Source organism: Notolabrus celidotus, chromosome 4 (assembly GCF_009762535.1).
Source record: "Notolabrus celidotus isolate fNotCel1 chromosome 4, fNotCel1.pri, whole genome shotgun sequence".
NCBI classification, from domain to species: Eukaryota; Metazoa; Chordata; class Actinopteri; order Labriformes; family Labridae; genus Notolabrus; species Notolabrus celidotus.
Genome location: NC_048275.1, coordinates 19,735,624 through 19,757,824, shown reverse-complemented (window position 1 = coordinate 19,757,824; position 22,201 = coordinate 19,735,624). Strand labels below are relative to the sequence as shown.

At 41.1% G+C, this 22,201-nt stretch overlaps 1 protein-coding gene across 1 annotated transcript in view; it reads right to left on the bottom strand.

Annotated features, from left to right (window-relative positions):
* The window catches only part of LOC117811584 (girdin-like), an 82,624-nt gene that overhangs the window by 20,696 nt on the left and 39,727 nt on the right, over positions 1-22,201 (bottom strand). Inside the window, 14 exon segments of the mRNA XM_034681944.1 lie at positions 144-326; positions 646-939; positions 1,050-1,180; positions 1,294-1,480; positions 2,378-2,515; positions 4,186-4,364; positions 5,002-5,146; positions 5,323-5,469; positions 6,564-6,722; positions 7,337-7,418; positions 12,110-12,282; positions 15,000-15,140; positions 15,290-15,373; positions 16,190-16,248. Coding sequence (XP_034537835.1) covers positions 144-326; positions 646-939; positions 1,050-1,180; positions 1,294-1,480; positions 2,378-2,515; positions 4,186-4,364; positions 5,002-5,146; positions 5,323-5,469; positions 6,564-6,722; positions 7,337-7,418; positions 12,110-12,282; positions 15,000-15,140; positions 15,290-15,373; positions 16,190-16,248 — 2,102 coding nt within the window.

Here is a 22,201-nt window from a genome sequence, read left to right as displayed (position 1 = left end):
GCCAATGAGATTGACCGAATCCTGCCAGGCCGAATCAGTTCATCCCAAAAGAGCAGCCTGCTGTGTCAGTAAGTTGCCCTCATTTCAGCCCAAATGAATATTGCTACTGAATTAACTCATACGAAAAAAGCGTTGTGACCTACCTCCTGCTCAAGCTGTTCCAGGCGTTTACTGGAGATTTTGAGCTCCTCTAGGTTGCGTTGTAAGGTTTGGTTCTCAGTCTCCACTTCTTGAAGCTCCACCTCCAACTGTTGGATCTTCTTACTGCTGTTCTCCAAGGCCTTCTGCAGACGCTGGTTCTCTGTATCTAGGCCCTGGTAACTCACCTGGGAGACGAAAAGCCAGATTGGGATATTAAAAGCATTCATGAACTAGTTGTTCTGCTCCCAGGTGCCATTATATGCCAGATCCCTTGTAACTTACCTGTAAAAAATTTAATTGGAGATGATGATTACAAAAATCTGTAAGCTGTCTCTAACTCTCTTTGTTGAGGGCCTGGTAACTTGTGCATAGCAAGTGATTAAACATTACAATGTTTAATCACAACAGCAGCCTTCTTTTTATTCCTCAAAAATCTTCTCTCCACACATTAGCTGACTCTTACTGCACAAACCTCCAGTATGACCTGTAGCAGTGAGGTCTCACCTCTAATCTCTCAGTCTTCTTTGATGAGGCTTTGAGTAGTTCCAGACTGCGCTTCATCTGGCTCCTCTCACTCTCCAGCTCCTTGTTCTCCGCTTCTAGCTGAGCTGCCTTCGCCCCCGCTGACCTGAGACTCTCAGCTGAGCGTCGAACTTGCAAGTTCTCCTGCTCCAGCTGGGAGTTCTCTTTTTCCAGAGCCTCCAGCTGGAAGGCCATGTTCTTCAGAGCGTCCACCTTCTTCTTCATACGACGGCCCTCTGCCTCCAGGTCAGAGTTCTCCTTCTCCAAAGACGACACCTAAACACACATACATGTTAGTGATGAATGAAGCGATTTGTTTCAAAGGTAAAAACGGACACACAGAAACACTGTGCATTGAAACAGCAACAGAAGACATCAGAACTCACCTTTTCACAGGTGATTCCAAGGCTTGCAACTTTCTTCTGCAGGCTTTCATTGTCCCTTTCCAGCTTCTGCATCTGAATCTCCAACACCTCTGCTCTTTCACCTTTCTCCTTCATCACCTCAAGCTCCTTACCTGCATTAAAAAAGGCACATACTTCAATTCAAAGTTCATAGATCAAGAACAGATGATGGATTTTTAGCTTTGTTTGTTCAGGTGTGGCGGTGTTTTTACATCAAGCATTCCACTCACGTAGTTGTTTCTTTCAAACTCCATCTTGTTGAGTTTAGCGGTCGTCTCACAGATGGATTCATGGAGAACTCGATTCTCTTTCTCCACATCTTTAACCCGGGCCTCAGCACCAACCTGGCAGCGCTGACGCAGTGACGACACGGTTTGGCCTAGGTGCTTGTTCTCCTGCTCCAGATCCTTCAGCTACAGAACCAACATGAGTTTTAATGATGCCATTGGGTCATGTCCAAGCTAGCTTTCAAATGTAGTGGAGTAATCTACATGGAGCTTCATTAGGTCAACAAAGACATTAACATTTATATCAGGCAGGTCTCTCCTACCTGTTGATTGTGGATCATTAGTAGTGTGGAGAAATGTTTAAGATGCATATCTTACAGAATGGGTGTAATAGACTGATGACATGATGAAGCCCAAATATTCAGAACAACACCGCTAGACGGCATTATGTTTACAATGAACTTGACAGATTTCCCCCACAGTGATCTTTCAGGAAAGCATGTTGTGTTTTCTTTCTCTCTGAAGCTCATTGAGGCCAGATTTTTACAAATCAGATGGTTAAATTAATCAAAGGGCGGCAGATTTAGGTCTAACAGCTATAAAGTCCCTGCAGACACACCACCACATACTGTATCTGGGCCACAGAGAGCCAGAAATCTGTGTAGTCGATAAATCACAGTGGCAGCTCCACTTAACAGTTTTCTAAGCCAAATGCAAATCCATAGCACAAAGATCGCTCTTTATAGACTTCATCAAATTACACAGCTTAGTCTTGTTCTTGGAATTTCCTGAAAGAGTCAATGATGGTTTTGTCATGACAGCAGCGTGTTTCATGCACTGTTTCAAAGCCCTGTCTGTCTCAAAGTGTTGACTGCATGCTTTTCCAGTATACAGAGTGTAACATTAACAGCGTTTAAAATCTCACGATTGCTTTATGTGATCAAAACTAATCTGAGAAAAGTAACTATCAATAAAACAATGATGCAACAGCACTGAAGTGTTCCATTATCTTGACCACAAGAAGCTTGTTTACACATAACACAGTTTATCCTTCAGCAAAGAAACAGGTGCGTTCAAGTGTACCTGTCTCTCAGAGTTTTCTCTCAGTGTTTCCAGAGTCTTCTCCAATAAGGCTTTTTCTTTCATCAAGTCAGTGCTGAGTGACTCAGCACTGCGGAGCGAGTCCCTGTCTGCTGTCAGTTCACTCTCCAGCTGCTCCAACTGCACACAAGAATTTAAGTAACATGTTAATATGTATCACAGTCTTGCTTGGGTTTAAATGTTATGGTTGGTTTTTAATCATGAAAGCTAAAAGGCTGCTTTGAAATGGCTTTGTCAAAATTGTATGAGTCATTTCAAGGCCATTTTCCCTCTGGATGCTCGTCTTACATCATATCCTATTCCGCTGTATCATCCGTATTATGACGCTATTATTTCTGTGATCAGCCTATCATAGTGTGTGATACCCTGTGATTCCCACTTTCAAAGAAGCTGGTGCAATTATTAGTCAGAGATGCAAAAATAGTGCATCACCTCATTCTGTCACAACTCTGCAGAGAAACACACAAGTGGTTAGTGTTGAGTTAATCTGTGCACGTACACACGTTTAATGGTATCGGTTGTTCCAGTCTACCAGCAGCTGCATTCACATTTGTATGTGTTTCAGCTTTAGGCCTCAAGTTACTCTGAAATAAATTTCTTGCTCTTGGTTTCTCTTTGTGAGAGAAAAACACAATTTCAAGGTTTTTATTCAGGGGGCACAGAGGGAGGCTTATGTTTCTGAAAATAGCTGAGAGACTTCTCTTAGCGAGGGGCGTTCGAGTGTCAGAGAATGAAAAAGAAAGGCAATGCAGGGCTGCCTGGATTTACAGCTTTGCTTTTATCCCTCTATCCACCCCTCTCGACACTCTCTCTCCTTCTTTTTCTTTTTTTCTTTCTCACTGTCACTTTGTGAAAAGACCTAAAGTCAAGGCTTAGGGAGATATATTACAGAAGGAGTGTCGGTGCAATATGCTATTCATGGGGTGACCCTGATGGGGGGGGGCAGAAAATTTAACTACAATTCTAGCTGAGGTGAAAAGTGTCTTTAGACAGATACAAGACTGTTAATCTCTGGCATACCTTAACACTGATGCATCTCTCATGCCCTTAAAGTAGTCCAAGAAATTACACCAGTACAAAGGGATTGGGGCATTATACAATTTAGACTGACAATTATTTGCCTGGAAACTCAAGCAAAAGTATTAAAATAATCAAATTAAACTATCATTCAAGGCCAAAAAGTGTAAGTGCTCATTATGTAGAGTAATCAATATTGACATAAATGGAGCGCCGCCTGCAAGCTAGTTCAGGCAGACAACTTGGGCTGCGCTCATTCATACTGACACGTCATCATCCTCCCTATCAGCTGATCTCAACATCCTCATTTGGCGGTCTATTTAAGCTGCAAGTCTCCCTGTCTCTGCCTCTGCTTTGCAAATGCTCCAGCTGTGCTGCTCAGTGCTGTGTGCACAAGTTAGGCACAACTTTGTACCTAACTCCTCCCCGGCATCCTAAATGTCTGCATTTAAATAATCTACGAGGAGTAATGAGGTTCAGAGCCCAGACGCCAAACACAATACTGTATGCTGCAATAAACTTTATCTTAAGTATACTTGAGTTGTCTGACTGAATACAATTATCGATGTATTACAGTTTTATCAGGTAAAGCTGAAGTTTTAATTTACTTATTTATGTATTTCTATACTTTAAATGTTGCAGGGTGCAGATTACTAAGGAAATTAGAAGGTTTATATATGTGTTTGTATAATCTTATCATTACATTTGTGTCATATTTCTCTCAATGAAAAAACATGAAATTAGAATCACCGATTACACAGTTCTTTGCTTACTTTCTGGCTCAGTCTCTGGTTTTCCTGGCTGGCTTTTGAAAGTTTCGACACAATATCCTGACCGGCTGCTCCTCGAAGTTCCTCCACCGTCTTCAGCAGGGTCTGGTTGTCCTTCTCCAGCTTCAACAGGCGGCTCGAGGTCAATTCATTCACCTCCTCTCCCAAAGACTTCTGAGGGGCTGAATGAATGACAGCAACAAAAATATTGATTGTATGTCATATTCTCACAGAGGAATGGATTAAAAATAAATACAAGTAAAGCTGTGTTAAAGCAAAGCATAGAGAAAATCAAGAGGTGCCAGTCACCGAAAGAAAAAAATTAATGATACTACTTCTGAGATTTCCATAAATCCATCAAGAATTAATGAATAGAAAGCCTGAGGGTTTATTTTGTAGATGTTAATGCTTTTAAAGTGCCATTTAATAAACAACAGCCCACCCACACACACAAATAAAGAAACTCTCGATCCAGATCCCAGGCGGCTTAAACCTCTTAGCAGCTTTTATGATCCAAACGCACAGATTATCCTCCAGGAGCCACTGAATATTAATTAAAGGTCTCAACCAAGTGGAAAGAAAACCTAGTGGAGGCTGGTATAAGCCATGGGGAAGATGCCAATGACCAAAGCCTTGTTAGTCAGTTCTTTGCAACCTTCAACATGGCCAATTCAGACGACTATCTACCACCAGGTCATTTAGCTTGACTCTGTTCGCTTTCCTTAACACCCTTCTTTGGTACTCTAGTAGCCATTCAACATAGGGAACCTTTTACTTATCTGTTCCTAAAAAAGATCCTTGGCTCTATTGTCTTCTTACCTTCTGTCATTTCTGGTGTCTTTGATAGCTGCTCTAGCTCCCAGCCCAAGTGCAGAGATTCATCCATGCTCTGTTTCTGAGCCATCTCCAGCACAAGGTTCTCTTCCAATAACTCCTCCATACGTTTACGGTCCATGTCTCTCTCCTGGAGATAACAGAGAGATAAACAGTTTATTAAACAAATGCTGAGTACATGACAGCTGAATTGACTGGACTTGTCGACTTTCAGTTGCTTTTTTCTAATCTATAACTGATAACCAGCTCCTCTCATTATTGCTAAAACCTAACATGGAAAACTAATCTATGAAGTCATCATCTCACCATCTCCAGATCATGGATCTTGGATTTGAGCTGCAGGTTTTCTTTCTCGAGAAGGTGCAGTTTGTCTGATCGTGTCCGGCTAGCATCCAACTGTTCCTCCAGCATGGCCTTCGTCTCCAACATTACCTGGTTGTCCTCCTTCAGCTCCTACAAAAACCACCACATCAGCAAATAATACAAGTTAAACAACAAAACACCAACACTGCAGAAAGTACAAAACGGTACTGAAGAGGTCATCTAGAAAATGATATTTATAACTGTTAACATCAGAACTGTTACTAGCATTAATGATAATTGCATTAATGGCAATATATGTAATATTAGCAGCAACTAACAAAGCATAGTAACAGAAATGGTAACAGCCGTTCATTTTATAGCTTCAAACAGTTTATTTTTAATGTTTCAACTGTAAATCTTTATTGCTCAGGGAGAAAACCAACATTTTCAACACCTTTTGAATTGGACATTTTAGTATTTAGGTCTACACTGGGTCCAAATGGATGACTGTGGTTTACACTACAACTTTTTACCCCCATGAGTCTGGATCTTTTACTCCAAAAGCACATTTTCACAGGGAGGTTACTGTATACCAAATTTTGAAGAAATGGATACAACTTGATCGTGTTGAATACATAACCAAGTTGTAATGCAATAATGCATTTCTAGTTAGAGTTAATGTGTAGTGCATTGTTCACTCTGCAGCATTCATTTCACAAACATTATACTGTGCACTTTTTGACAACCTGGTGCAATTTTCTCTGTACATTATCTTATCTATTCATAAATTAGAAGTGTAAATAGTGTATATAGTTGCTCTATTTTATTTTTACCTTTAACATCATTCTACTTTAACTTTAAGTATATTGTTGTATTCCCTGGTCTTTTGTTGTAAGCTGCTTTAACAAGAGAATTTCCTTCCAGGAGGGAATCATGAAAGTATATCTCCTCTAATCTTGTTTATGTAAGAGTGGCAGTGATGCTATGCATGAATAGTGAGCAACATAATGAAATACTTAAAATACTATTTCTAGTTCTGCATTTTATACAAAAAAAACAATGACATTCTGGAATGTGTACATTGGTCTTGCATATTCATCTCGCTGAATAGCTAGAACTAATATAAATAAGACTTATTGCTAGTGTCTTAACTCTGTGATGCTTAAGTACACCCAGGGGCATCTTTTTCAAACACATACTGTCTTGTTTATTTGCACTATAATTATGCATGAGTATTTGTGTACCTCCACTCTGGCTTTGTAAAACTCAATATCATGCAGTCTCTCCTTGTATCGGCTCAGCTCGCTCTCCAGTTTGTCCACACGAATGGCTTTTTCTCTAAGTGCATCAAGTTCGTCTCTGTAGGCCCGAGCGGACCGAGCGTCCGACAGCAACTGGAAGCTCTGCAGGAGTTACGTGACAAAACAAAACAGCGTGGTTATTAGGGAATATATTTGACATATCTGAAAAGGTTTGCTCCCCAAACGATGGTTAACAAAAGCACATCACTCTAAATAATAAGTGGAAATTAAAAAATATGGTCAATAAAAAAAACCTAGGTACAGATTTCCTTATTTTTCCAAGTGGGTTCAGTGTTATCTTAAATGACTCGTTTATCTGTGAACAAGCAACAGCTTCAGAGCTGCCTGTTACGTAAAGGGATAAAGAACAAACTCTTTCACACTCTTAATTATCACAAACACGTATCTGCACACACGCACTGTCCCCCATGCCCTGCACTCATCCACCTTGTTTACGGCATCCAGTCTGTCAGCCAACCAGGCAGCATGCCGCCCAATCCAAATCAAAAGCCATGTGCAGGACTAAAGATAGCTCTAATAGCCTCTAATGAGTTAAGTCACTTGCTGGCTGATTACAGCCTGGCAGTGCTGCAGTAACAAAGTACTTAGAAGGAGGATAAAGCTTCGGGTGAGGGGGAGATAAAATCATATGAATGCTTGTGGTATTGTGTGAATTTAGTTGTGTGAGGCTGCCTGTGTGTTTGGTGTGATGTTACCTCTTGCTGAAGCTTTTTGAGCTCCACTTCCATGTTTTCAAGCTCCTGCCTGGTGTCCAAAAGCTGCTCACTCTTCTCCTCTCTGAAAAATAGATGGGAGAGGAGAGGGGTTAAAGGCAGGGAAAAAAATGAAAAAGAACAGAAAAATTCTAGAATCTACTGAAAGATACACAATTCTCAGGAGCAAAAAGCAGAAATGTGACGTGTCTTTCTGCTCTTACAATTAGGTTAAAGCAATACATCAAAAATCATTTGCCAAGGCCTTTGTTTTTAAGAGTGCGTGCATGAGCGTATATCATTTCAGAGTATTAAGGACATTCCTGTAGGCCTGTTTCCATTTCAAAGCCTGAAAATAAATCATTTAATGGCAGCAAACTATTGACATAGCTGCAAATAATAGTTTGTCATTACATGGTCAGCTCCCTCATCCTGATTTCCTTTGTGTTCTGTGAGCCAGTAGCTTGGAACCGATGCCTTCTGAGCAATACACTAAAGATACTATTTTAATTCAAATTCTGATTATTATTTAAAAATCTATTGCTCGCATACACACACAGCAAAGTCAGCATCTGCAATTATAATAGGGGATTTAAAGTTAGAAAAATCAGCTATTCACATGCTGATTTCATAACCTCAGTCAGCCAGCTAACCTATTTTTCTGTAGTTAAAAAAAAGGGAGTTGTTTTCGATATGAGTTGATCTGCGTTGGTCTGAAGAACACAATGTCTTTCCTGTGTCTTGCCTTAGAATCAGCTACAAATAAACAACCTTTTTTTTTTCACGCTGGGGGTAACGCACAATGACAAACAGAAAGGGGGTAAAAAAAGCAGCTTAAAATAACTGTGGTAAACATATGTCTGACCCTAGGGCTCAAATTCATCTTCTTATTTAAGAGGCAACAGATACGATTAGATAAGAAAAGGAGAACATTTTAGTTTTGGTTGTGCAAGAGTTAAAAAATGTGTTGTCCTTTTGAGTTTGTCTGTGTGTCCAAATTCTGCAGGTTTCTTTTATAAAAGGGACACTGTGTCTCACTGCTTTGAAGGAAACAGACATGCTTCTGAGATGCTGTTCTGTGTTTAGAATTGTGTATGCCTTTTATGTGTCTGTTGGCATTAAACTACTTCACTGAACACCTGATGTCCTATTTGAATCAAGCTCGGTGGAGCCTCTGAGTGCATTTCAATGCTCCCACATGTATCTATTTATCTTAACTCCTAAACCCAGCATTATTATAAGGGAATCAGTGAAGTCACTATGCAGGGAGGATGTTCCTTTACCCATTGCTGTTTTGGTTCTATCAGATAAACCCCCCCTCCCCATCCTCCTCTCAGCTCCCCTTCTCCGGATCACAAACACCTGTCAGCTCCAGCATAGCAGATTAGCTCTGGGCTCATATAATGGATGCAGCTGGCTCTGCCGCTTATGTTAATGGTTAAGCACGCAATGCATCTGCACAAGCATACACTCAAATACTTGTATGCACTGCTGTATTTGAAAAGCTGAGGAATGAAGACAACTTTTAAATGGTTTTATATGAGTCGAAGTGAGTTTTTTTTGCTGAGAACTATTCCAAACTCTTGGCCCTTTCTGAGGAAAACATCCTGCCTTATTGACAACAAAGAAAAGGACACTTATGTAGAAGACGTCACCATCACAACTAGAATGTACATCATAGCATGCTGTTGTAAACTAGCATCTACATCACAGGAAATATCTAGCTATAGGTGCATTTCGACCAAGAGTTCCGGGGTCTTTTAGCCCCCAGAACTACTTTCCCCGGAACAAAAAGATTCCTGTGCCCCCATTGTTGTCTGCGTTTCGACTGCGGGCTGAAGTCCCGGGTAGATTGTGCAAATCAGGCCAGTGACTTATGGAGAAAAAAAATATTAAATATTATTTTGAAATCTTAATAAAAAACTAAACTAGTATGCATTCCCAGGAACTCCCTCTGTGTTAACTCCACAAGGTCCCAGGACCTTTGAAAAGTACTACCCCCTAAGCAGGGGCTTTTCAGGGGGGAGATTATCTACTCCTGAACTAAATTTAGACCCTGGTTCCTCCGGTCGAAACGCACGTAGCTCAGGGGTAAAGTCCCTAGTTCCGGGGTAAAGTTCCTGCTATCGAAAAACGCCATATGACATTAAGTTGGTTCACCTTTAGTTGAACACTCACCTTTTCAACATTGTGAAACCTAAAACTGTATTAATTTTACAAACTCATGATGGTAGTTCAAGAAGCAGGGAATGAGACAGTCTTAAGGAGTTGCCTGTCAACTTCTGCCCCTCACATGGTGACAAAAATCATTTTCATTTGCCTGACTGGAACTGAGTTAAATATTAAGTCCCACTTCCCACAATATGTGATCAGTTTGTTACTAGTGTTGAAAAATGTGCACATGAAGTGTGGTGTCTTATACGTCACTACTGTCACTAATGTGAGCCACACAAACATTCCTGCCTTCATGCATCTCAAAGGCTAAGATGGAATGTGTTAATGATCTACTGACATTCAGGTTGTTTTGTGTTTCACAACAAACCCAAAGAGTCTTCTTGAGGTACACGGATGATAACTTGTGATTGCCCCAGCTCTGCCTCTTGGTTCAGTTTGTGTGTAGATATTGATTTCATATCAGCAAAACATAGATGCAGGTACACCTCACAAGAGCTTAGGCAGTCTCTCACAATACAGTTGCTTGCTGTGCTGTTGAACTGTACTGAACCACAGAAAGATGTCCATGTTATTTAGCTTATGTTCAATGATATTCTACTAAAGGGGGGTTATAGTACAACTTATATAATGCAATACAATTGAATAGCACCAATGATAATCAATCTAAAACAGTTTAAACCAAAACATGCAATTAGGTGTTGCTTTATATTGGTGTACCTGATCAACTGTGTGAGTGCAGATGATATCTTGATCCCATTAAATACACATGTATAAGATCTATTAGTAGTTAATGAGGCAGACAAATAGAAGAGGATTTTTTGTTTTTTTCTACTGCTTAGGAATCAGGTTGAGACTTCCTGAGGAATAAAAGCCCTAAACAAGACTCTGTGTCTTAGTTTTTAACTGAATGTATATCTGAACTCAAACAGAAGTGTGAACCAAAACAGCGAAGACATGGTAGTTTCAACATAAACATTAACAAACAGACCACTGTGGGAACACTGAACCATACCCTCAGGCTTTGACCTGTTCTCCTTCAGACAAAGACACAGTCACACACAAAAAAATCTTTACACAAATGCAGAGTCAATATCTGTGCATTCGCATGCACTGAGACACAACAAGCACAGTCCTTTTCTGCCTCAGAGCAACAACTTAAACCATGTGACCAGAATACTTCTGCAAGGACAGAATTAAAGCCTTTTTGTTCCTGGTCTGTGATGAACGGGCATTGTCATGTGATGGCCACACATCACAGTACCATAGTAACCAAAACAAAACAACTCACTAGCCTGTGGTATGTTGTTCTTAAACCCTATTTAGGTCTTCTAAGGAAATGTTCCTTGACCTATAATGTAGGTCTAGGAAGTTGAAGAGAGATGTCTACGGTGATGAATGTCGGATCTTTTCAGTAAGAAAACCACAGCGAGTTCAGGCTCTATCAAAGAGAGATGCTTGTCGATGCTTTAAAGTGGCCATGCTGGTGGTGACCGGCACTCAATCATCCAGCTGTTAGAGAGCCGTAATTCTTGTTGGCATTGAGCCCCAAATACGCCCCTGACAAGGAAACAATAATTTGTCCTGCAAAATACAGGGCTCAAATATCAGCTTTCAAATATGACCTAGTGTTGAACGTTTTGGGCATCTAGGCGTTTTTGTTTTTGACACACTTCAGTAGTTCAGTCAATCAAACAAAAATCATCCCAAGTATTTGTGAAAGAGGCATTTAAATACTGGAATGGAAGTTGGATCTCCGTGTTATTTGGCCAGACATGGAGGAATCTGATCCAAAATGGTTTTAAGTGAGTACTGAATCTTGAAGGAATTTACAGTTTAGATTTAAAAGACCTCACATAGGTTTGAGATAGGGGTCTGTTTGTTTGTGTGAAGCAGTGTGACATTACAGTAGTCTGGTTTAACGTATGTAATAAAGATTTATAGAGAGATGGGTGGCTGGTCTCAAAAACAGTTCCTTTCTGAATTGTCACTGCTGCTCTTTTGGCATAAAATTTGGAACTAGTTCAGTATAGTCATTAAAACTCTCAGTAACCGGGGGGGTTGACTACCAAGAGCCTAAACTCACAGCAAATGCCTGCTGTAGCTATAAAAAAAAACGTATTCTCTAAATTTAACTCCAACATTGTTTTTTTAAAAAAGGTTATCAAGTCAGGTCTGGAACTGCAAAAAATAACTTCCCACAGCAGACTACGCCAAAATAGAGCACCCTCATGGCTTTAAGGTTAATTTAGACAAATGATTCACAATCCCAACTGGGGGCCTTAAATTAGGGAATCTCATTCTCTCACTCTCTCAAGATTTCTGTCACTTTTAGATCCTTCTTCAAATAAGTTTGCCAAAGAAAGAAAACAAGTTCAAACTTGCATAACAAGAACAAGCCAATAATCATCTGGAAAACATAAGTTCAGATTGAAAACCATCACAGTAAGAGATACTGAACTGGGAGCTCTCTTAGAAGAACACCTTTTAAATGTAATTCTCAAGCTTGTTAAGGACCAACTTTATAGATTGAATCACCTACAGTTTCTGTTTTTCTCTTAGCTCAATTCCAGAAATTACTCATCACAAAGTCACAGCACTCACAGCTCCTGTCGAAGGCGTCTGATCTTGGCTTTAGCATCAGCCAACTCCACAGAGAGGTGCTGTCGGCTCTCGGTCCTCCTCATGCTGGGGGAATCCCCAGGAGATTGGGTAGGATAGGGAGTCAGTGGAGACAGCTGCACACAGTCTCTCTCCTGAGTTAACTCCACGATATACTGGATGAAAAGAGGAAAAAGAGGGCATGAAATGGTTATGCTTTCAAGACCAGTAATAGAATTCAGGCAGGCTGTGTGACTGCATGTTTGATTCCTTAAAGCCAGACTCAGGAGAAAACATGATGACAAGAAGTCGGGACCAGAGCCAGTGTGTCTCGTGTTGTTTCTGTATTTAAATCTCCTGTGAGGAACTTCTGCTTTCTGCCTATTTGGCCCAAAACTTGTACACAAAGCTGTCTTGGGTTATCTTGCTGCCTACATTCTTAAGCAGCCCTCACAGTCAGGGCTCGAAGATAACTTTTTATTTGGTAGGACTGGTGCTCCCAACTTCAAAAAGTAAAGAGCACAGGCAAAGATGAAGGAGCAGTTAATGAGGGAAACTTTGAGCACCCAACATATTATCTCTTATAGTTCTATGTGCCAACTTGTTATTTTTCTTTATATTTTTTTAAAAGAAAACTTTTTTCTTTCAAATATTAAATGTCTGGTACTTCAGGTATGCATGCCAAATTTCTTAAGTGTTATCATTCACATGGTCTGATGGTGACCATGGAAGGCAGAAAGAGATTACCTCTTTACCTCTCAGACATTAAAAATTACAATATAAAGATCATCAATCTTGTCACTGATGGTCTCATTGGCGTTTTTATGGCACAAAGAAGAATCAATATTCATTTCAGCCAAACTGGCAAAAAACTCCTTGCAGGAGCTTCAAAGTAAACTTGGCAGATTTAGTCAGTGTTACTATTAGTTAAAAAGGATTTAACAATTTGAGTAACATTTACAAAAAGCAAAGATGATATCGGATCCATGGATTCATCCAAAGTACCCTACCACCTAAAACTACAACACATGCAACAGGGTCCAACATATATCCACAGCTCCACACACAGCCTATTTTGATCTTGGGCCCGTGACAGGAAATGGGATTTTAATTGAGAGCGGCTGGGCAACACAGTGATAATCTGGAGGCTATTAGAACCCCTGACACACACACTCATGTGTACACACACACACACACACACACACACACACACACACACACACACACACACACACACACACACACACACACACACACACACACACACACACACACACACACACACACACACACACACACACAAATCAACGACATCAGTTGTGGGCATCTGCATCCTACGGGTTGGAAACTCATTTAATGACGCATAAACTTAGCAAAACACACGCACGCGCACACACACACACTCACGCACGCGCGCACACACACGCACACACACGCACACTGAAAACATCAATCAAACACACACACACACACACACACACACACACACCATCTATGAGACAGTTAACGGTTTCAGCCCTTCCTTCCTGAGGCTGCTCTCTTGTGGTAACAGCATAAAAAGGGAAAAGTTTCCACACAAGCTGAACAAAAGTTCTTCCTTGTTTCATTGGCAAGATTCTGAAAATCTGACATAGGCATCTACAAACACTAAACACCCAAGATAAACTCTGTCTCACACTAAAAGAGAATACAAAACCACTTTCCCTGAAGTGCTTTGGTCTATTATGTTAAAAGCAATCTTTTTTTGGTTGATACCTAGAGGTCAGATTCTAGATTGAAATGCTCCTTTGCTCACCCCTTCTGACAATGAAGCGACGGTTGCCTTTAAGGACAAGAAGCTTTTGTGATGCATGATAAGCAGAAGTGTAAAGCTCATCAACAACTAAACTTCCTTTAAGGTTAATCCATTAACAAAGACTTTCATTTAGATAACATTCAATCTGTTAACTGTCATACATTGTTGATGTACAGTGTCAAGAAGTTTTCCCAAATCCTCTCCTCCATGGCTGGCACTACATGATACAGATGTGTCAGCAGGGTTATGACTCTAAGTATCTTTGAAGGTTGGTGGTTTAAGGAAGTGAAGTCACTGGTGGCTGGCTGGAGTACAGTCAGAAAACACGAAAATGACATATAAGAAAATCTAATTTAACAGAAGTTGAAGGTTTCAAAACATTTCCAAAGAGGTTAACTTATGGCCCTTTTCCACCACACAGTTCCAGCCCTACTCGACTCGACTCGACTCTACTCGGTTTGGGTTTCTTTTCCACCAGCCCGAGTACAGACTCACGGTGGGCGGGGTTGTCATAACACAGCTGAGCGAAACTGCGTTCACTTCATTTTGAGTGCGACACAAACACAACAAATGGCAGGTTTGATTCCTGTGTTGGGCGTCTTAACTCTTCGGGGATGACATTCCCTGACCAATCAGTGGCCGCCAGTTGTTCAATGTCACCTTTGAGTATCGGCTCAGCTCGCTTGGAACAAGAGCAGAGCAGGTACAAAAAACTGGTGTGTGACACGAGGTACTGCACCCGTGGAAACGCAACACAAACCAGCGGAAAAGTATATCATAGTTGATGATCTCTTGGTCCTTGGTTTCCAAAAACAGTTTTTCAAAATAAAATCCATGTTAAAAGTTGATAAAATAACACAGACAATTAACAGACATGTTCTCAGCTCTGATAATAAGAATGATTATTCCAACTGGTGCATTTCACACGAACACTCACCTCATACAAAACATAGTAACGAGTATAAGTCTGTTCTGCTAAATGTCGCTAAATTCTACACACTGCACCTTTAAGTTGTTCCAGGAAATACCAACAAAGCTCAATGAATCTCTACCAAAGCATGCACACAACACTCAAAATCATTGTATATGTGTCATTACCTCCAGCTGTGTGTCCCTCTCGTCCACCAGGCGTTTGAGGTGGAAAGCCAGGTTCCTGGAGAGGCTGTCTGTGTCCTCGGGAGGCATTTCCCCACTTTCCAACCACTGCAAGTCCACTACATTCTCCTGATTGTGAGTCACCTAATGAACAAACATTATACCATCAGCAACACGTTTTTCTGATAGAAAAATATTGCATCAGTCATCTATTACCATACTGTCCAATATGTGACTGATAATATGGCCCGAGCAGTTTGATTCTGTCTTTGTTCACTATATAGAACACATACCTCTTGGATGTGAGATGCTATGGCAGCTTTGGTGTCAAAGTCCAGAGTCTGGATACGCTCAATGTACTCTTCCTTCTGCTCACACTGTAAACAGAAACAGGAGGGGGGAGGAGAGGAAAGAGAGTGTAGAACATTTCTGAGATGATGGAGACTTAGGTGCAGGTCAACTGGAGGTTAGTAGACCAACCTCCAGACACAAGACAGAAGCAGCTCTGATATACAGTTTTCCAAGAAGCAGCGGTTGTATTTAGGGAAACATATCTGATATTTATATAGCGCCTTTCAAGAAACCCAAGGTCACTTCACAGGGTCAGGTTGGGGGTCTGGGGGGTAGGTGGGGATATCTAACGGGGAAAGGCCTTGAGGAAAAGGTGGGTTTTGGCTGCCTTCTTAAAAGTGTCCAGAGTTGGGGCACTGCGGATGTCCGGGAGGGAGAGAGTTCCACAGAGTGGGGGCTGCCACACTGAAGGCTCTGTCCCCAAAGGTCCGCTGCTTAGTCCGGGGGATGGAGAGGAGACCCAGGTCCGAAGACCTTAGGTTCTGGGATGGAGTGTGTTGGTAGAGGAGGTCAGCCAGGTATTGGGGGGCAAGGGCATGCATGGATTTGTAGGTGAGGAGGAGTTTATAGGTGATGCGGTACTTTACAGGGAGCCACTGGAGGTGAATGAGAGTGGGGGTGATATGCTGCCAGGGCTTTGTGTGCATGAGAACCCTGGCAGCTGAGTTCTGCACGTATTGGAGCCTGTCCAGGGCATTATTATTGTCCAGGGATTTCAATCATGAATCAAATAGGCAAAATGCCTAAATGTATCATTCCTGTCGGATCACTGCTGCTTGAAAACTGATTTACATTCACACATGTTGGGTGTAATAGTGTTTAGGAAAAAAGTGTGTCCTTACCTGGACTGCACAGCCTAGCAGCAGCAACAGAAGTTTCTTCATCTCCTCCAGACCTTGCTCTGAAGAGGAAAACACAAAGATGCAAAGAATTATGACCACAGCAACCATTGGTGTCTGTTTTGTCTTATCTGATTCATCATGATTGGTGGTTAAAGGAGCAGTACAAACACACAGAGGAGGATAAATACATTCTATTGATGTTGAACTGATACTAGTAGAAATCTTTGCCTCAAGCACTTCACCGCAGATTGAGGTATCCTGTGATTAATGAAGACTTGTTGCAAATAATTATGTTGTTATTTACATTTACCTGACCTGACACTTGTCTGAAGACATTTCCTTTAGGGTCATGGCTGAGATGGCATATTTTTCTCTGTCCCACAAACACTTATATTACCAATTAACTTGATTCTTAGCTTGTTACAGTTTTCCACGTATTTACCCCTCTGCTCTTCTTACACTACCACAATGTTTTCCAGAGTGTCACAAGTTGGCAGAAGGAGCTTCCAGTACTCTTCCACATGTCAGGACACATTATCAGATACCGCTGAGACTGACAAACAGCTGCTAGCCTGCTCAACAGGCCTGAGCTCATTCATCATATCTGGGGCTGTACAATACTAAACCAGGTGGTGTATGTGTGTATGACAGTGACTAACTGTTGTGGTATATGAAAGCTGTGAGCATCTGTGTCTGTGTCTATACTGGGAAAGTGTGTTTCCCCTATTTTGAGCAGGGTGTGTGTGTGTGCATGATAAGCCAGCTCATCATGTGGCCCACGGGGCAGTGAGTGCTAACACTGTCCGGCTCTAATAATGATAAATCCAGATTAGTGGCAGCATGTTTTCTGTGTAGGGTGGTCTCTTTGCCTCTCTGTTGTGAAGGCCAATCATCATCATTACAGCAGGAACTGCTAAATTACAGGCATTCAGAAGGACTATGATTATCTATGATTCTTTTTTTTAGCTTTCTAAATGACTTAAATAAGAAAGTAAAGAAATCAGATGAGTAGACCTACTTCTTCACATCACAGATAAAACGCATGTCTAAAAATATATCACCTCTGCCGGAGGAGGAAGATAGACTGTCTGGGTAAAGCATCAATTTAGAGAGCCAGAAACACATGACCAAGCAGTACCTTTGGGAAGCTCAGTGTGCCAAAGCAGAGTGTCTTATTGACAGCATCCATCCATCAAGTTTACAGAATCCTCCACACAATCAAATCATCCTCCCTTCTCTCATTTCTCTCCAATCAATGGGGATGCAAAAGTCAATGTGTTATTGAGCACAGAGGCATCTGTGTAGTCATGGTGTAGTACTTTTTAACCGGGAGACCAATGTTTACTAATGACAATAAATAATTGATGGAGAGAGTAAACTCTACTTTAAAAGGGACAAACCAAAACATGACGTCATTTCCCATACTGGTGGAAAATGTGAGGTTTGCAGCAGCTGTTTCCCTCTGTATTTGATTTCACTGTAGGTTTGCACATCAAGGGAGGCTAATGTTTTATTGTTTTTTATGTTGTCAAGGGAAATAAATAAGGATTAGGTTATTTATTTTTTCTGTACCACAACAAAGAAAAAAATATGAATTCTGTTTTTCTAGTTTCAGAAAAACCTTGGAGCTGTTGTGTGGGACATCCATAGACTGTATAAAATATGGACATAGTATCCGGACAGTGACGTCACCCATCTGTTCCTGAGCACTGTTTTGAAGCGAATCGACGGCGGCAGCCATATTGGAAATGCGGAACTCAACCAGGCATAGTGTGACGTAAAGGGGCGGGGTTTGAGCCTCCTAGCCAATAGCTATGTGTTCCCGGCCAGGAGTCAAGTCAGTCATGTCCTTATTTGGGCAAAAACTCGTAATCTTAATATCTTCTGAACCGTCGCGTTAGAAAAAAATTCACCCCCCGTACAGTGTGTGCCGATAGAGAAATTAGCTACGTAGAGCCAAGCCGCTTTTTGAACCAGGCTGTAAACATGTTTATTGATGCTGCAAAGATCGTCTTTTTTTAATTGGTGTCTATGTGGTTTCCAGTGTTTCTGCAGCCAGCATCAAGCAGATTCTCAATGAATTGCAGTTTATAACACTTCCACATGGGCTTCATAGTTTGAGACCGAAGGTTGCCGCTTGGGGACATCACAGCATAGAAAACATGTGTCTTCTACTCAAAAAGTTAGGATAAGAGCTGTACTGTAGCTCCTGAAGTCAGAAATACACCAATAAGAGTAAAATATTATGACGTCAGGTTGATGCTTAATAAAAGAAATGTTGTTTTAATAGCATCTGAAACTCTGTTCCCCAAAAGACCTGTCTTATGCAAACACTGTCTGACTATGAAGCTACTAAAGCTGACAATCCAACAACAATTTCCATTTCAGGCAGTGATCAGAGACACTATGGGACCAAGAAGAAGCAGGACAAAAATCCTATCCCTTTAAGGTGAGAAAGAAAACCTGCTTTTGAATAAAATCAATTACAACACAAGCTTCCTATAAGAGGTCTCTAATATTTTGCCAACTGAGGTCTCAGCTGATCTACCATAATGGGTTATTTTCAGGGGCTTTTAAGTGTTTGGTGTTCAGTCAGCGTTGTGTAAAAACACTGGAATACCTAACACCTAATACCTTCCACACATCAGCATTTTGGTTACTGTATAAAAATACATTTTCTGCATAGACAGAGAATGCGAGCAAATTATAACTTAAAGGGATAAAGGCAGATAAAACTCAATTCTCACAGCTGCAGGGCTTAGTGGAACTCTATTAAAGCCATAGGAACCTGTTCCAGTCAGGAAAGGGATTTAGCTCAGCAAATCTACTGGAGCAACGTAGGAAAGATAAGGCCCCTCATAGAATACATAATTAATGCAGCTAGAGAGAGAGAACAAGAGGGAAAAATCGCTTAAAAGAAAAAAAAATGAAATGAGACAAAGGAGGGGTTGCACCAAAAAGCAAGGCAACACAAACACAAGGCAGAGATAGACAGATAGAGAGAAGTCAAGAGAAAGAAACAGAGCAGGAGGAAGGCAGAGAGGCAAGGTTGAAAATAGGAGAGAAATCTCCCTCCAGCAGCAGCAGTAAAGAGGCTTCAAGGAGGCGCTACCCATCTTCTTTTCTTCATCCCCCCTTTCTACACACATTTGCCTCATCCATCCATTTATTCTCTGCAGCACGCATCCACCCACCCATCCTTCCTTCCTTCCTTCCTTCAACATTGTTACAAATCATGTGCGCCTCATGAGTGTTTGCATTAACTCATCTTTGCTTCCTTTCCCACCTCCTTTCCTCCCTCTCTGCTTTATCCCCCTTGCAGGAAACAAGAGGTTGGGCGGACAGTGACTAACCCTTCTTCCTGTGATGCCATTGTAAATCTGTGTGAGGATGTGAGTGTATAAAGAAATGTCGGTTTCGGTGCGGTGCAATCATTTGCTACAATCCTCTCCTCCTCCGACATGATTGATAGAGTCAGTTTGGACCCTATGACTTGCATGTCAGTTGGGAAATTGGAACAAGCAATCTGATATTGCATTGATGGCATGCCAGAGTGTGTTCAACTCGTCCTCTTGGAGAAGAGGACTGAGCTGACTGGAGCTTGTTTTCACATTATTTCAGTGTTTTCGATATATAACGCAAGATGGAGTGTCAAGAGTCATCAAGTAAAGGTGGCAAAGGAACTGAGGTCTGTGTTATAAGCAAGAAGTCAGGCAAGTGTCTATATCATTTGTGCCAAATAGGTGCTTTATCTCTAGGGGTGGGAATCCAAAAACCGGATCCGACTTAGAACCGGTTCCAATTGATCAATTCCATCGAAATTGTACACCTCAAATGTTATCGATTCTTCTCAACGATTCATTTCCCAGCACGACGTCACGTCACGTTGCGGTATGTTGCATTACGTCACACACTCTGCGACGCAGAACTCCTTCAACCACGGAGAAATTCAAAGTATTTTCCTCCAGGCTCCAGGACATCCAGGGCACACGTCCGGACTCACGTGGACCTCTGCTATGACCCCCGGAGAAAAAGCGTTTTTATTCTCCAAATTCAAAGTATTTTCGCCCAGGCTCAAGGGTCCAGATCTGGACTCACGTGGCCGAGAATGAGGTCAACCTATTGTTCAGTATGTTCAAGTTGAATATGTTTATGTTCAGTCTTGTGCAGACATAATTTTGGAAAAAATTAAATGGTTCCTTTTGGTGCGGAAGACTGTGTAGAACTACTTTTTTTCCCCTCAAAAAAATACTCAGGAATCGTTAGGAGAACTGATAAGGAATTGGATTGATAAGCAGAATCGACAATGGCATTGATATTGATAAAATAGTATCAATTCCACCCCTAATCATTCCCCTGAACACACATACACCAACATTTCCATCCATCATGTTCCTTCTTATCGAGACAAACCACTCCACATCATTAAAAAAAAAGACTCTGTAGACTCAATAAACAATTGCCTACACACTGACTTGTATATCTAAAACAGCAGACCCGACTGTTTCTGATCTTCTCTTTCAAACTTGCATACAAACACACAACTGTCAAGTCTCTAAGTTTATGCTTTCTGTCAGCTGTCAACAGTTGTTTCTGCTGCTGTTGCTCCTGTCACAAAGTGTTTATTGTGGGGTATTTGAATGTAAAACCATGTTTGTAGTGTTGTCAAACCAAAGTTTCAATTGATTCCTAAAATATTTACACTTCAAAATAAGATTTAAAACACCCACATTCTGTCAGAGATTGAAAGAGATTATTTCAGGAGTCTTTAGTAAAGCAGCAAGCGACACGCAGACTATCTGAAAGTTACAAAGTTGTTGTGTTTAGAGAAGATCAGACCAGATCACCCACACAAAATCCACAGACAGGCTGAACAACAAAGTGTGTGTCTGTGTGTCTTATAATGCCCATGTATACAAGGCAAGCTAAAGGTAAACCAGAGCCTGGGGGGACTACAGTGCACTCCCACAGTTCACAGTTTTACCGAAACCCCTCCCCCATCCAGCAACTAAACGCACACATGTGCATGCACTCACACACACACACACACACACACACACACACACACACACACACACACACACACACACACACACACACACACACACACACACACACACACACACACACACACACACACACACACACACACTCGTCCCCTGCCCCCTAATGAGAGCATAATAAAAGCCACATGGCCAATGACTTTCAGCTGGCGGCCACTGGGCCAGAGAGCCAGACTCCACAACCACCACTGGTCTGACTGACTGAATGATTATCTGACAAGCTAGAGGGTAAAGGGCAGAAGAAACCCTGAGGAATGCAGTCTCATGCTTTCTGCCTGCTCTTGGACACTGGCTTTGAGCTGCCCTCATGTCTGCAATGTGTCTACTTCAGTATATTATTGATATTCACTAATGCTGAGTGTAAGGCTGCAGATCTGGAAGATTTACCCGGTAATGTCTGTATGATGCATGGTATGCACTGCTGTGAAAGTAAAGCAGACCATATTTTTGCAGGTTTGTTCATGAAATAACTCCTCCTGACTTCACTTTGAAGAGACTGGATTATTATGAAAGCAGCACTGAAAGGAATGAATGAAATACCCAAACAAAGCTGTTGAAAAGCTGTGAAATGTGCTGCATATGGCTGTTATCACTATTAGATGATTAGAAAATCCCTTTCAAAAATACTGCCAAAGTAGATGACGGTGTTACATAAATAAAACTGGTGTGCACTGTTGCACCAGAGGGGCAGCACCATTTTTCTTGGAACACATGATGGACAAATAAATATATAATAATAATAATAATAATAATAATAATAATAATAATAATAATAATAATAATAATAATAATAATAATAATAATCATAACCATAACCACAATCATAATAATAATACCTTTATTTGTATAGCACTTTTCAGTACAAGTAACAAAGTGCTTCACAAAAAGACTAAAAACACAATAAAAGCAGAGAAGCAATAAAACGTTAAAGATTAAAATAAATAAAATA